The following is a 17418-nucleotide window of genomic DNA, read 5'->3' on the forward strand; positions in this document are numbered from 1 at the left end:
ATAAACTTCATGATCAAAGAAGCCACCAACCCCATGATCAATACTAAATATCATGGGTTTAATTCATTCAAAAACCTTGAAATTAACCTAAAGTTTAAGAGAAACCATTTAAACCACTAAGTCATAGAGTAAACCTCACCCCATGACCAAACCTATAAACTACTCACTCATAGCCAAAAAGATTAGAAAAAGAGTTAAGCAAAGAAAACATGATTCACCGATAAAAATTAAAAAAATTTGATTTCATAGAAGATCCAAGCCGTAACTACAACACTAACACATGAGAAAACATCAAAACACTTAAAACTTACTTGAGTTCTTGTAGGAAATAATAACTTGAAAAGCTTAAGAACAACAATTGAGTTCCTAGGAAAGCAAGAAAGAAACTTAGGCCTAAAACTAACTAATGGCCTATCCCTTCCATAAATGGCATACAAGCCTATTTATAGGGCTTATAAAATCAGCTTTACAATGGACCAAAAGATCCCAAAAACATGCCTAAAGTAGAAACTTTCCATATATGGAAGGGTGAAAAATTCAGCATAAAAGTGTTGGTCGAAGGGCATTGGTACCGGTACCACAAAAATGAGGTATTTGTACCAATCCAACTGTTTTCCATTTCAGCACAAAGGTACCAGTACCATGTTTTTGAGGTATTGGTACCAATGTGTGAACTGCAGAACAGGTTCAGCTTGGCACTTCAGGCCTTGTGGTGTCCCGACGGCTCTCCAATACGTCAATACTTGATCAGCGGGACTTGACGGAACTATGCCATGTGGCCTTGGTCTTTTGGATACCATCGAGGGCCATCCTCGATACATTTGCATTGCTTGCTAAGTTTTGGCATGCCTCTCGCCATTCTTGACCACCAAACGTCCACCGAAGCTTCTTACAACACCGTTAGGCTCCGCTGACAATGAAACGTATGCCGCCGAGCACTTGAACTCTTTGTTACTTCCAGAACGTCTCTTGGCGTTCAAAACCGCCTTATTAGCACGTTTTACCTGAAACATACACAAAAATACCTTACGTGCTTTATGGGATAAAAACGACTACTTAAATGTATAAAAGTTACAAATTAGAGGATTTAAGACCCAAGATTATACAATCCTGAGTGCTAATCAGATGTAAAACTAACATAAAAAGTTAGTTTAAGGTGTGTGTCTATATATATATATATATATATATATATATATATATATATATATATATATATCAACTTCGGACCGTGTTTTTTACGACGAAAAGCTAAAAAAAATCAAAAACAAAAACAAAAACAAAAAAAAAACTGAAATAAATACCTAACTAAAAATTTAGGGACAATGGACATGTATTTCTATGTGCATGCTATGTGTTCACACCTTGAAGGTTCCTTCAATAAAATAAAATCAAGTCTGTGTATTGAAATAGGGACCGATAATTGTCGTAAATAATTGTCTTTACAACAATTTCAAAAATAATGAAATTTTTTGTTGTTCAGGAAAAAATGGACCAGCAATTATCTATTCTAATATATTAAGGGGATATAGACAAGTTTTCCCTTCCACAATTGTCCCCCCCCCACCCCAAAAAAAAAAAAAAAAAAACTAAATATGCATTCTACAGCAATATCTAATTGGACAAAGTAGTAAAACACCAGGGCCACGTATAAAGTTAGGAAAATGATTTTAGTACTCTACTTTTTATTATGACATTTCAAAATTTATCTTTTAAAGTAAAAATTATACATAGTAACACATACTCCCTCAGTCCCTTTTTTAGAGTCTAGTTTTCCATTTTGAGCTGTCCCATAATAAGCGTCTATTTTGTAAAGTTAGTAGATAAAAGTTTGAGCATTTTTTATTTTGCCCCTAAAAGTGGATTCCATTTTGAAAAGTTAGTGAGTAAAAGTGTAATGTTGATATATTCATAGAAGGTAAATATGGAAAATGGAGGTAAAAGTTGATGAGAAAGATATAATGATGATATCTTTTTAATAAGTTAGAGTTACGAAGTAAGCCGGACACTTAAAAAGAAACGGAAGGAGTACGAAAAGATAAATTTTAGAATGTCATCATTAAAAATTAAAGTGTCAAAATCATTTTCCAAAAAGTTATTGCATTACTCTCTAAAAGATCCCGTTTGATAACCCTCCAAGAGGTTGGGATTGGATTGTTAGAGTGACAGTAATATCAATACCTTGTTTGGTTTCCCAAAAATGGTCAGGACTATCAATCCCACCGGATTGCTAATACCCCAATTTGGGGTATTGCTAATACCATCTTCGAGATGGTATTAATAATCCCATCCCAACCTCTCCTCCTTATCAATCCCTTCTTATTATTAATCTTTTCTATCAATCCAATCCCATCATCGAATCTCATCCCAAACAAATATACTCATTATCAATCCCTTCTCATTACCAATTTCAATCTTAATTACATCTCTTTACGAATCCCATCTATCTATCACCGTTATCAAACGAGACACAAATATCTCTGACTCCCTCTCCCTAATACTGTAAAGGAAATTCGGAAAAACCATGCCTGCCTTCGTCATCCATCTGGACGCGGGGGGCTGCTATCCTAATTTTGGGGCCCACCCTGGTCTCGTTCCGATGATCTGAATCGTTCATTTTGTAGAGCTCGTCGAGTAGAATAACTATGCAAAAAATCAGCTTAATTAGATATCATTAAATCCCTTATTGGAGCCCATATAACTCTCAGTCCATGGGTTACAGTGGATTTGATCCAGTGTTTTGGATCCATTCTTTTTATGATAAAAAGGTTCTGATTAGACACCTAATGATATTCAATTAAGCTGATTTTTTTCATAATTGTTTTACTCGATGAGCTCTACAAAGTGAACGATTTCGATCATCGAAACGAGACCGGAATAAGCCCCAAAATGAGGCGCAGGAGCACGCTGCTCTCCCCAAGGGGACAGCAGTCCCCCCTCCCTCCCATCCATCCGCACCGAAACCACTTCCACAAAGCCAAGAAAGCACAAGTTGCACAGGTAATTTATGTCCTCTACCAACATTTTTTATTCAAGTTTAGTTTTCTACTCCATTAAAATCCACTTGCAAAATTCACTTTTATCCATCGAATTTCTCTGTCTTTTTCCTCCATGTTGGGTTATCAAAGCATCTACCATCCATTTTTAAAAGTCTAAAATGGAGAATGAATATGACATATTGAAGAAAAATTTTATAATATTTTTTCACTTTTTACGCTTTATGAAAGAATTTAGGAGAGACCCATCGTACTTTTTAGATATTTGGGTCTTCAAATTGCTTTTGGTTCTCCAAATGTGGTGATCATACTCTAAAAAGTATAATGAGTCCCTCATGCATTCTCTCATAGAGTGCAAAAAGTGAGAATAAATTACAAAATCTCCATCTAATATGTCACATCCATTCTCCATTTTGGACTTTTAAAGATGGGTTGGAGGTGCTCTCATGCATCAGTTTTTGAAGTTTAAGAGTTAAGTGATTAATGCATCTTCAATTCACACACTAAAAAAAAAATATGGGTGCAAGATATAATAACCAAACGAAATTGAACAAATATTTGATTAGCGTCAAGTTCATCATAATAATTAATAGGTCTTTCTTTTGTGTTCTTTTTTTGATTATCATGCATCAATTTTTCCATCAAAATCAAAATTTTGGCTCCGTTTGTTTAGGCGTAAAATATTTTCCGGTAAAATGTTTTACCTATTTTCCGGTGTTTGGTTGTGAAAAAATTAGGAAAACATTTTACATGTAAAATATTTTTCCTCAATTGGATGAAAATGACTTACCCTTAAATCTTTCTTAAGTTATTTTTCGAAATGAACCTGTTGCATTTTACTGTAATTCTCACTGCTAAGTTTCCTCGATTGTCAGTCCTGACCCACATTCAATTCTAATATTCTCAAATCTCTCCATCGCTTAAGTCCTCCCTCTCTCGCTCAACACTATTTTGTTGATTTCTAAAAATATTTTCAAGTGCCAACCAAACACCGGAAAATAAAAGTTTAAAATTTGTTTTCTGAAAAAACATTTTACATCGTAAAACATTTTACATCGAAACAAACGGAGCCTTAATTTCAAAATTTGGGTTTGAGTTAAAAAGCTAACATATATGGTCTGGAATGAATTCAATCAATTTAGTAGTACTTCTTTTCTCCGTTTTTCTTTTTCCGTTGTTAAGTATTCTTTAAATTGAACCAGTTTAAGAGTTTAAAAAAAAGTACCACACAACCGCACTATAGAAGTTTTTTTAGCCAGCCTTTGTGTGCATGTGCATTTCTCTATTTCCACAGGTTTAGAAATTGAAAAGAAAACAAAATTACGTGCTTTACACTATTTCTAACATCAATTTTTTTTTTCTAAGCAAAAAGAATTTATTAATCTTTATAAAGGATTACAAAAAATGACATCATTTTTTAAAAATTAGAGGTCGGGGCACACGCATCAAGTTGAATTTGTGCATATTTTGATCAAATTTTGAGTTGCACACGCATCACTTGTGCCCGACCTCTAGTTAATATAATAAAGGGTTCAAATTAGCTTAATTACATGGCATTGATAGTGACTTGCTCTTGGTTAATGAATTATCGTTTTAGCTTTTAGGGGAAGTTTTGAACAGTGAGTTGAAATGATATAAAAATATGACTCAAAGTTGAATTTTTTCAGAAACGGCCAAAAAAAAAAAAAAAAAGACTATCCACTTAATTTAAGACAAATAGGCTTTAAAATAAAACAAAAAACAAAAAAACAAAAGGAAAAAAAAAAACTATTTTGGGAGAACATATAAGGTCTGACAAAACAAAAGGAGAGGAGAGAGAAATATCCATCCACCATCCCAAGTATGGATTAAGGGAATTACTTTGGTGTCCCCGGTCATTTTGGGGACACCGTAACTTTTGGCATAACAAAATCATTATGAGCATAATCAAAATCCATTACAAGCATAACAAAATCATAACAAGGCATAACTTGTTTGTTATGCCTTGGCTGAGTTTGGTTATGTCTTGGTTGGTTTTTCGGATATTATTTGATTATGCCTTGTTTGAGTTTTGTTATACTGGTTTTAATAATGCTCATAATGGTGAAATTATGTCAAAAATTACGGTGTCCCTAAAATGATCGGGGACAACATAGTATCGTCCCTGGATTAATGCATTGGGAATGCTACGGTAGACACATATTTATATGTACCCGTAAAACTAAATCACTGGAGGTGCATAAGTAAACATTATGAGGCGTATCATAAGAAAAACATTATACCAATAGGCATAATGTAGGTGTAACCAAAATCATTGAGACCATCTGAGATGGCCTAACTTTAATCACTTGAGATGGCATAACCTTAATCATTAAGATGTTGAACATATGTAGTTATACAGAATGTGTACCATAGCCGTTCCCACGCAAAATTGACCTCTCACCCACCCCGTGGATTTGTTTTATCCTTCTCTGTTTTCACACGGGGTCCATCCATCTCATTTTCCCACGGAAATGACTTATGTGTCTTTGGTCATTTTGAAAACACCATAACTTTTAGCATAACAAAATTATTGTGAGTATAACCAAAACTCATTACAGGCATAACAAGGCATAACTTGTTTGTTACGCCTTGGTTGGATTTGGCTATGCCTTGGTTGGTTTTTTGATATTCCTTGGTTATGCCTTATTTGGATTTTGTTATACTTGTAATAAGTTTTAGTTATGTTCATAATGGTGAAGTTATGCCAAAAATTACGGTGTCCTCAAAATGACCGGGTTTGGTTATGTCTTGTTTGTTTTTTGGATAATAAAGGAATCAACATTGTGGAAACAAAAAGGAGGACCATTAAGGTCGATCGAGTGGAGAAACTAAAATTAATAATAAAAAAAGACAGAAGACTTTTCATCGTAGACTGTCCCATAACACTTAATTTGGACAATATTCCATACAGCACTGACTTAGAACATCCCAGTTTTCCCTCACCATCCCCTTTCTCTTCATATCCAAAGCTACTCACTCCGCAAACCCAAAAAAAAAACCCAGAAAAAATGGCAGAGGGTGCTGTGTTCGAACTTCTATCCAACTTCGCACCCTATCTCCGGGAGGAGTTGAACTTGTTGACCGGAGTATGGGAAGACATCGAATACATAAGAGGCGAATTTGAGCACATGACACATTTCCTCAGAGTTGCTGATGCTATAGAAGATAGAGACCCGAAACTCAAAGTATGGGTGAAGCACGTTCGAGAAGCTGCATATGACACTGCAGATGCTCTTGACATGTACATGCTTCGCCTCAGACATCATCATAGCACCGGATTCTGCGACTTTTTTCGTAAGGTTTCTTTCTTTATTAAGACTTTAAAAGCTCGCCACCAAATTGCTTCTGAAGTTAAAGGAATCAAGTTCAGAATCCTCAATGTTTCAGAGGGACATCAACGATATAGTGACAAATATGGAAAAATAGAGCAAGGCTCAAGCTCTACTTATTCAGACATCGCATGGTATGATTGCCGTGGCGACGCCCTTCTACTCCAAGAAGCTGACCTTGTGGGCGTTGACAAGCCCAAATCACACTTGATTCAGTGGCTAGTGGATGAGGATCCTCGACTCAAGGTGCTTTCTGTAGCAGGAATGGGAGGATTGGGTAAAACCACCCTTACAAAAAAAGTCTACGACGACGTAGCAGTGAAGAGGCACTTCCAGAACCACGTTTGGATCACCGTTTCTGAATCATTCAAGGTTGAAGAGCTTTTAAAAGACATGATTCAAGTGCTATTTGAAAAAGTCAGAGAACCACTCCCACGGGGTGTGGACAATATGGATGTAAACAGCTTGAAAGGTATAATTAATGCCTTTTTGCAGCAAAAGAGGTATGTGCTTGTTATGGATGATGTATGGAGTATTTATGCATGGCAAGTTTTAAGAATCGTACTTCCTGAATGCAATTGCGGCAGTCGAGTAATTCTAACAACAAGAAATGGAGATTTAGCATCTTTTGCTAGCGAAGCATATCATGGCATGGTGTATAATCTCAAGCCCTTACCTCCAAATGATTCATGGGCCTTGTTTTGCTTAAAGATATTCAAGGAGAATTCTTGTCCTTCGTATTTGGAAGATCTTTCAAAAAACATCTTAAAAAAATGCGAGGGGTTGCCCCTTGCAATAGTGGCAATAAGTGGTTTGTTATCAACAAAAGAGAAGAGTGTGGATGAGTGGGAGAGAATTTATCGCTGTCTTGGTGCAGAACTAGAAGGAAATGACAAACTCATAAGCATGACTAAGATATTGTCCCTCAGTTACTTTGATTTGCCTTACTATCTTAAGTTATGTTTTTTGTACTTGAGCATTTTTCCAGAAGATTGTCTCATTGATCACTGGAGACTAATTCGGTTGTGGGTGGCGGAAGGCTTTGTAGAAGCAAAAGAAGGAATGACAACAGAAGAAGCTGCTGATGGCTATCTCAATGAGCTAATGAATAGAAGTTTAGTTCAAGTGACACACGTCGGGAGAGATGGAAGGTTCAAAGCTTATCGGATCCATGACCTTTGGCGTGAAATGATTATTGCAAAGTCAAGAGAGCAAAACATTGTCACAATAGCGAGTGAAAGAGGCAGAGCGTGGCCGGAGAAATTGCGACGCCTCTCAGTCCACCATAATTTGGAAGATATTCAGCAAAGCATTTGTTTTACTCGCCTTCGTTCTTTACTCGTGTTTAGCGCAACAAATTCGTTGTCCATATTGTCAAAGGTTACATCCTTAGGCAAAGGTGTAAGGCTACTAACGGTGTTAGACTTGAGAGGAGCACAATTGGATGCATTTCCCAATGAAATTGTCAACCTCCTTAATCTTACTTATTTAAGTTTGAGGGGGACAAATGTAAAGATGATCCCAAAATCGATCGGAAAACTCAAGAAACTAGAAACGTTGGATCTGAAACGAACATATGTCACTGAGTTGCCTTATGAGATCTTAAAGCTCCAACATCTTCGCCATCTCTTGTTGTATCGCCATGATTTCCGTTGTTATTCTCACTGTTCATTTGGCTTCAAAGCCCCGGTGGGAATAGGAAGTTTGTCGTACTTGCAGAAACTATGTGGTATTGAAGCAAACCATGGGAGTAATAGTGGCATTGTTCTAAGAGAGGTGGGGAAGCTAACTCAAGTGAGGAGATTGGTCATTTTAAGACTACAGAAGGAAGATGGGGCGGTGCTTTGTTCATCTCTTGAGAAGCTATACAACCTTCGCTCGTTGTTCGTTGGGGCGAAAGAAGAAGATGAGATCATTGATTTAGATTCTCTGTCTTTGCCGCCTCCACTTCTTCAAAAACTCTATCTATGTGGACCTTTGGAAAAGATACCGCGCTAGATACCATCTCTTCACAACCTGAAAAGGTTATATTTAAAGTGGAGTAAGTTGAAAGATGTTGATCCACTGCAATCCGTTCAAGATTTGCCAAATTTGCTTTCCTTTGAACTTCGTACTTCATATGAAGGAGATGGATTACATTTCAAGGCTGGTGGGTTTCAAAAGCTTAAACAATTGTGGTTGGCTAACTTAGTAGGATTAAAATGGGTGAGAGTGGAATCTAGCTCGATGCCTCTTCTTGAAGAGCTATATCTCCGAGACTGTAAATTGATGATTGAGTTGCCCTCAGGTGTTGAACATTTGGCCAACCTTAAATATCTTGAATTGAGTGATATGTCTGATACATTAATTTCAGACATAAAAAATGGGGACTCTTGGAAAATCGCACATGTCCCTAATGTTTTCATTGGGAAGTCCTCCACATCTGGTTGGGTGGGCTGTTATCTATAATACGGTAGAACGGAAGGGGATGAGGATCTTCAAGATTGGGTTATCTGCACTATTAATGTGCCCTTTTTTCCTCATATTTTTTCGCATTTGTGAGAGCTTGAAAACTTTTGTTCATGTAATTATGTTATGAATTAGATATTCCTTTTGCATATTTTTTTGTCTTGAATTAATTACTTTATCGAGAATCTCATATTTGATGTAATCAACTTGACAGAATTTAGAATTTCAAAACATGCCTTTGGCTAATCGGTTTGCAACAATCTTGATTTAGATTAGGTGAAGTTCAACACATCTCTAGAGGAACCTAATTTCCCTTGGTGTTGACAAAAAACATTTGATATGTTAATTTCCCTCCGTATTCTTACGATCACTATGACCGTTGACTTTTTTTTCACTTTTTTATGTACGTATGAAAAAAGCATTTCCTTATTTTATAATTCTTTTTTTTGGTAATTAATTTACTTTTTATTTAATTTTTCATTGTATAGAAAAAGCATTTGTATTTGAAAATCCTATTTTGTGTCATCATACAAAAGGAGAAGATTGTTAGAAATAATTAATTTTGATTATGTTTAATGCAAAAATTGATTACTTAAAAGCTTATTGAAGGGGTTCTGACTGGCCATCTTACCTGTCTAAGCCCACCTCTCGTCAAATTCATCCTACATAATCCCAGTTTTAAATAAATTACCGAAAATACCCCGCTCTCCCTTGACCTCTACCGCCCACTCTGGAACTACGTCTTCTACAACTACAACGAGCACGAGGCCCAGAGCCTCGACGACGAACTCCAAGCCAGACTCCCTCTCCAGCGCCCCCGATTCCCTCTCCTCCCGCCGAGACCTCCTCCAGCGGTACAACCACGCCCTCTCTGCCGCAGCGCCACATGATCCTCGTCGTCAACCCCTGCCGTCCAGTCCAGATCGTTCGAAACTCTGGCTCCGGTCCACGATCGCCGATGGCGACGACGACCTCGAAGATGGCGACAATGACGGTGCTGATGATTGGGACGACGACGGCGAGGCCATGTAAGATCCAATTTCACTAACGAGAACTTCGTTAAACAAACATCGGCGCCGGGGATCAGGTTTGGTCTCCGGTCCAAGTTTGCCGACGGGAACCAAAGTAAAAAACACGCCCACGAGAACTTGATTACAGATTTTTGCTGAGTCAGGTGTCTTTCCCACCCCCCCCTTACTTTGTACAGTAGTGCCTTTTTAAAGTTTTTTCAATTTGAGTTTTCATTCTCCTAAATTCCCTTTGTTTCTTTTTCAAAGCCAGTTTGTTTTTTAATTTGAGTGTTATGCTTTTGCTTGAATTACAAATTTTGTAAGCTATTAAAGCAGGAAAAAGTTTACAATACACATCTCTTAAAAGGGTGTACCATATGTACCTATTTTATGGTTTATTCATAACATTTTTGTGTGTTTCGTAACTTTTGTTTTAGAATTCATAAACTTTTAATAGTACGATTCGTAACATTTTCATTATGATTCATAATATTTTTGTGTATCTCGTAACCTTTATACGATTCGTAACTTTTTAGCAATACGATTCGTAGCATTTTGTCTATCATTCATAACATTTTGGGGGATGCATATAATACACACCCAAATAAGGGGTGTGTAGATATGAATTCTTTATTTGGAGATGCGAATTCTATCCCAAAATGCAAAATACGTCCTAAAATCCAGAATTCACACGTTCATAAAGAGAGAATTTGCAAAGGGGTGTGAATTATGAAAATGTGTATAAATTTTAAGGTGTGAATTTTGCAAAGAAGTGAATTTGTAGACCAGGCTATTTTGGGGTGTGAATTCTTCAAATGAGTGTGAATTCTGGGTTCACATCCCCAATAATTCACACCTCCAGAATTCACACATTTTGTAAACAGACAAAATAAAAATTTTGCAATAGGACAAATTTGTAAAAGCATCTTTAAAAAGGACTTGAATGGGTAGCACTTGCAAAAGGAGGTCCACATAAAACCCAAACAAAAAAACAAGACCGGCCAAGAATTTTCCGAAATTAATTTAGTCCTTCATATATGTTTCAAGCCCATGAAAAATATATGTTTTCGAATAAATCATTTGTTATGTAAAAAGTTATTCTTCTAGCCCCTTAAGCATATTATTTTTTTAAGCCAAAATGCGTCTTCGAACTTAAGCTAGTTTGCGGATAAAAAAAAAAAATTTAAGCTAGTTTGTACGACTTATGTTTTAGCTCTTTAAAGCAATAGTGTCTTTTAAACATGATCTATGTTGATTCCCCTTATACAATCTAATTTTTGGCACATGGATTTATTAACTCTCAAATATAGCCTTTGGGCCAAACACTTAGATATCAGAACCTATCTAGGTTTCTTACCAGCTGGTCCCTTTTTGTCACCCACTTCCCGTTGGAGCCCACCCCTATCAACCCCATTCTGCCTAACCCTTGTTTTAGATAAACTATCAAAAATACCCCTCTCGTTGGCACTCTCGTCGTTGTTATATGCGTCCACCTCTCCTGTAATATGGGTCGTCATAATCCGATTCAACCCTTCGAACAACTCCCCGCCGGAAACTACAACCGCCGCCCACCCTCTTCCCCGCCTCCGCCGATCACCATCTCCATTTCACTAACGACGCCGTTCTCGTCCCTCTCCATGATTTCGAACACCATTGTTTAGAGTGAGCTATTATTTCTGTGGAAACATTTGAATAATCAACTGAAAACTTGATCTGTGCATTAGGAACTAACCACGTGTTATTGAGTTCGTAGATCTGGTTGATGAACTCGTAATGGAAAATTCGGCAACTGAAAACTTGTGTTTGTCGGGATCGGTGACGGCAAATACAAGCTCGGCTGCAAGATCGGTAGTAGATCATTCGGAGAAATCCACCTCGGTAAGTTCTTATTCGTAAATAGATATAAATATATACGTATATTTTGTTTCTTTTTCTTAATTAATCTGATTCCAATTATTGTAGTGTTTTTTAAATTTTATTTTGCAGCTACGCACGTCGATACGTTCGAGATCGTTGCAGTAAAGATCATGAGTTTCTCAATTGATTTCTCTCATAATTGTTTCATTCTTGTATTGTTATAGTGTCACGCCTCGATTTTTAACTTAATTAAAAATGAATATTTTTCATAATTTAAGAATCCTCACAAATACCAACCAAATACCCCCAAAGAGATTTTTCATTTTCACATGATCAAAGTGCGTGACCTGTTCCAAGTATTTCAAAATGTAACATCTTTGGCACACTGGCCCAAATATAATTTAATTACAATTAAAGTTGAAAGCTAAGAAGTTTACATAAGTTTGAAGTCAAAAGAGTAATAATGAACGTTACATCATATCTTCCCAAAATAAAATAAACAAGATGCTAAGTAACTTCTCGATGTTAGCTTTCAAAATGATGAAGTCAAATGCACGGCAAATACTCCATATCATTGCCTTGGAAGTGTACCTAAAAATAATAATAAGTTGAGCTACACTAGTCCAGTAGATATATCTTTGCTCAAACTATATGCATATGAAATAGATAAAGCATCGAGATGAATATTTCAGGGACAGTCTCAAATAACAAGAGAGAATACAATCGGACACCAATATCATACAGGAAATCCAAGACTCAAGGAACACTTCGCAGTCATTACCTAATCCATTAATCATTCTATTAATTCTTTTCTATTTTTTATTTTTTATTTTTTAACAAAATGAGAGAAGTATTATTAATCTGAAAGGCATAAAAGCCTAAACATAAGACAGTTGGGAACCCCATGGGGATAAAATGGAAGTCCACAAACCGGACCAACCATTCAAAAGAGCCTTTTGAGCACAACAATGTGCAGCTCGATTACAATCACGTTTAACAAAACCAAACTCACAGGAAGAACAGGATTCTTTCAGAGCTAAACAATCAAAAATAGTAGCCGCTATATCAATAGGTGGATCTAGAGAGGTAGAACATTTCCTAACTATTGCCTCCACATCAGAATCAATAACCACTTTAGAGAGATTTAGATCAATCCCTAGCTTCAAACCATCTCGAATAGCTATAGCCTCAGCAATTCTTGACGAAGTAATACTAGCGTGAATACTCAAGAAGATACCAAGGACCGTGCCATCATGACCTCGCGCTATTGCTCCTGTACCAATAGAATTCGAACTCCTAGAGACAGCAACATCCACATTAATCTTGGTTACATTCATCCCAGGCCACTGCCACACTAAGGTCCTATTATGAGTGGATCTCAACAAAGGTGATGGAACCTTAGAGTTAACATCCTGAAACTCATAGAAATCTCCTTGTGCTTTGCCACTAATTGCTTCCGTAGCCCAACATTTACCATTAAAAATAAAATCATTTCTAGCTCCCCAAATTCACCAACGATAAAGAAGAGCCATACCTAACGAGAAAGGAGGCATATGACTTTGATTGATACATTCTTGAATACAATCCCACCAATCTGTCATGTTTCTGCAATTAAGAAGCTCTTCAGGTCGTAAACGAAACGGAGAATGAATCCAGACTTTGATTGCAACCTCACACCGAAACAATACATGCGAGATTGATTCCTCTGCCTTGCCACAATGAGAGCATACTAGATCGAGTCTAACTTTGCACATAACTAGAGCCACATTTGTTGCCACCGCATTATTAAGACACTTCCACATAAATAGTTTCACCTTCGGATGGATTTGTACTCCCCACAACTTCTTCCAAACAGTCGGAAAGACACTAGAAGAGCTTGTTTGACCCATGTGAATGTTCCCACAAATATTAGTCCCTTCCCTAGCAAGTCGGTAAGCCAACTTGACAGAGAAAGAACCATTTGGTGATGGGTGCCAAATCTTACGGTCCCGTCGATTTGTATAGCTAATCGGAATTGAGAGACTATGGTTGGCATCCTCTTTACTAAAAACCTCACGAACCAAAGCAACCTTCCAAGTTTTAGTGCTAGAATCGATCAAGTCAGCCACTGTCTCTATATCATTCATTCTCAGCGTGTGCCTGTCAATTTTGCAATTCGTATGTCTTGGGAGCCAAGGATCTTCCCACACACGAATCTCGTTTCTAGAATGAACTTGCCACCTCCAACCCTTGTCAATTAATTCCCGTGCCCATACAATGCTCCTCCATGCCCAAGAAGACTGACTGGTAACTTTTGCGTGCCAAAAAGATGTCCTGGGAAAGTAGCGTCCTTTAAAGATTTGTCAGAACAAAGATGATTCACCTGAGATAAGTTTCCAACCCTGCTTGGCTAGCAAAGCCTTATTGAAGGATTCCATATCCCGCAAACCCAAGCCGCCATCCCCTTTGCATAAACTCAACTTGTCCCATTTAATCCAATGAATTTTTCGCTCACCCTCTTTTTAACCCCACCAAAACCGCGAAACCAAGGAAGAAATCCGCGGCAAAAGAGTTTTTGGCAAACGGAAACAAGACATAGCATAGTTTGGAAGAGGCAATACCACAGATTTTAATAAAACTTCACGGCCTGCATGATTAACCTGCTTGTCTTTCCACCTCCTCAACCGTTTAATAGTATTATCCTTAACATATGAAAAAAGATCACGTTTGGAATTACCATGAAAAATTGGAAGTCCCAGATATCTAGCCCCATTTGCTTCCATTGTGATCCCCACCTTTGCTGCTAAGAGGTTTCTACTTTGAGTTGGAGTATTGGGACTGAAAAAAATTTAATGATTTCTCCTTGTTCACTTTCTAACCCAAGGTAGCTTCATACAAGTCAAGAATCCTATAAAGAGCTTCACAATCTTGATCTGTTGCACGACAGAATATAATAGAATCGTCCAAAAATAAGAGATGTTAAACGACAGGACAATGGTTATTAATCCGAAAACCCCGCAAAACCTTTTTACTTAGAAAGTCTTTGAAAAGAGCTGAGAACCCCTCCCCACATAAAAGAAAAAGATATGAGGAGAGAGGGCATCCTTGCCGAATCCCTCGACTTGGTAAGAAAGTTTCACCTGCTTCCCCATTGACAGTGATCGAAGATGAGACGGTCCTAATGCACTCCATGACCCATCCAATCCATTTTTGGTGGAAACCCAATTGGACCATCACCCACTCCAAGTAACTCCATTCTACCCGGTCGTATGTTTTCGCCATATCCAATTTAAACGCGGCCACGCCTTGAGTGCCTAAACGTTTATGCTTGATATAGTGCGTAAGTTCATGAGCAATCAACACGTTATCCGTGATTTAACGACCCCCTACAAAAGCACTTTGATTTTTCGAGATAATAGTAGAGAGAAAAGGTCTAAGCCGATTGGCCAGAACCGTAGCAATAAGCTTGTAAACTATGGTGCATAAACTGATAGGACGGAATTGGCTGACCTTGGTTGGTGTATGCACCTTCGGAATAAGAATGATCTGAGTGCGATTCACACTTCTAAGCATTCTGCCATCATGGAAAAAACTGTGCACTGCTCGGGAAACATCAACTTCGACTATATCCCAATATCGCTGGAAGAAACCCGCTGTCATACCATCGTAGCCTGGTGCTTTATTAGGGTGCATCACAAACAACGCAGTTTTAATTTCACCTGTATAAAATGGTTTAAGAAGCCTATTGTTCATATATGCTGTTATACAAATGGGAATAGAACTTGTAACCTGTTGCACTTCATGAACACCTTCACTGACATAAAGATTGGTGAAGAATTTTTGGAACTCGGTCGCAATACTCTGCTGGTCTGACACCCATACCCCTTGCTCATTCTCAATACCCGAAACATGATTACGCCTTCTCTGCTCAACTGTGCTCACGTGAAAGTATGAAGTATTTCGGTCTCCCAATTTAAGCCATTTTTTGTGGACTTCTGTTTCCAGTACAATTCCTCTTGCGCCCATTCTCTAGCAAGTTGATCCTCCAAGGCCGAGATACTTTCGATATGAAGTTCACGCCCCTCAGATTCCAGCTCCTTAACTTCAGCAATCACATGGTCAATCTTTCTTCTGGAATTAAGATTTTGCTTCACGCGCCATGATTTCAGGGCCAACCTGCAGTTCTTTATTTTCTGATTCAAAGAAAACAATCGAGAACCCGAGATACTTTGATCCCATTGATGCTGCACAATCGCCTAAACTTCCTCGTATTTGAACCATCTTGCATCAAATCTAAACGGGGTCGCACGTCTCTTACCACCCACCACAGTTTTCAAAAGTAGTGCTTTATGGTCAGAACCCACACAATTAAGATGCTCCATTGAGGCCTAGTTATACTACAGCTACCATTGGGATGATACCAAAGCCCTATCTAGCCAGGATTCAATAAACTCGTCACCCTGTCGATTATTCCTCCAAGTGAAAGGATATCCATTAAAACCCAAGTCGGCCAAGCCACAATCCCCGATAAAAGATTGAAACCTAACCAAACTTCCTCGATCACGCTGTATCCCTCCACGTTTTTCATTAGGATTGATAAGCACCCGACAATGCCATTAAGGGTGCGGTAGGTCCTTAGTTTAGTTTAATTTCATCGTTAAATTAGTCTTTTTTATTTGATATTGCACGTAAGGTATCTTTTTAGTGTTTTCAGGTAAATCGTGTGAATAAGGCATGTTTTGACGTCAAGGATGGTCCGAGTGCATCCAAGTACCCGAGGAACCTATGAAGACTCTGTCGGCCTTTGAAAATCTGTCTAAGTATGGAAATATGACTTTTCGAAAAAGTATCGATTTTCAAGATAAAAAATGGCGGTAATTGATCCTTGGATTTTTCTAAGAGCAATTTCAAATTTGCAAGGTTTTATTTAAAAGGTAAGGTCATATTTTGAGCCATTTCTTAGATAGAAAAGCGTGTTGTTTTCTATTTTACACTAAAAGCTAGGGGTTAACATTTTGAATGGATTGAAATCTCAAAATTCTGGTAATGCCATTGTTTTCAAATGGGGGGGGGGGGGGTACTTCCTTGTTTTCTTTAAATAAATTAAAGAAAAGAAAAGGTAAAATCAAGGTTTAAAATGTAATCTTTACTTAAGTTTAGAGAATGAAAATAAGATGCTGTGAAAGCTGTTAGGTGCTTTGGAAGCTGCTGGGAGCTGTGAAGCTGAAGTGCTGAAGATAAGAGGTTCGGTACCAGTACCACTTCAATAGATGTATCGGTACCAAGTGAACTAGTCAAAGTCAGTTAGCAACTTCGGTACCGGTACCATGTTAGCTTTTGTATCGGTATCGAACGGGTTAGCAACAGCCTTATTAATCTCGGTATCAGTACCGAGAGCCTTCGGAGCAGAATCTTCAGAGTATCTTTGGGATATTCTGTGCGCAAAACAGGCACTACAAGAAATTTAGGATCTCCCAACAATTTTTTAGGAACGGTTAAAAAAGCCGTTGGTATAGATGGTGTATAGTAACGGTTTCCAAAACGTTACTAGAAACAGGACTATAGCAACGGTTTTCATGTGACCGTTAGTAGATTACAACACTATAGCAATGGTTTTCATTAACTGTTGCTAAAAACTGGACTATAGCAACGGTTTTCATTAACCGTTGCTAAAAACTGACCTTTAGCAACGGTTTTCAATAACCGTTACTATAAACTGGTCTACAGCATCGGTTTTCATTAACTGTTACTAGAAACCAGATTTAAACAAAAAGAATTAAA

At 37.7% G+C, this 17418-nt stretch overlaps 2 protein-coding genes across 2 annotated transcripts in view; both read left to right on the forward strand.

The window, feature by feature from the left end:
• The window catches only part of LOC131317216 (plant intracellular Ras-group-related LRR protein 4-like), a 46093-nt gene that overhangs the window by 13295 nt on the left and 15380 nt on the right, over positions 1 to 17418 (forward strand). The window lies entirely within an intron of this gene.
• LOC131318208 (disease resistance protein RPM1-like) lies at positions 5911 to 8557 on the forward strand. The gene has a single exon (XM_058348040.1). It carries the CDS (start codon positions 6023 to 6025, stop codon positions 8339 to 8341), a length of 2319 nt encoding a protein of 772 aa, XP_058204023.1. The 5' UTR covers positions 5911 to 6022; the 3' UTR covers positions 8342 to 8557.

The sequence above is a fragment of the Rhododendron vialii genome, chromosome 2a, assembly GCF_030253575.1.
Source record: "Rhododendron vialii isolate Sample 1 chromosome 2a, ASM3025357v1".
Lineage (NCBI taxonomy): Eukaryota > Viridiplantae > Streptophyta > Magnoliopsida > Ericales > Ericaceae > Rhododendron > Rhododendron vialii.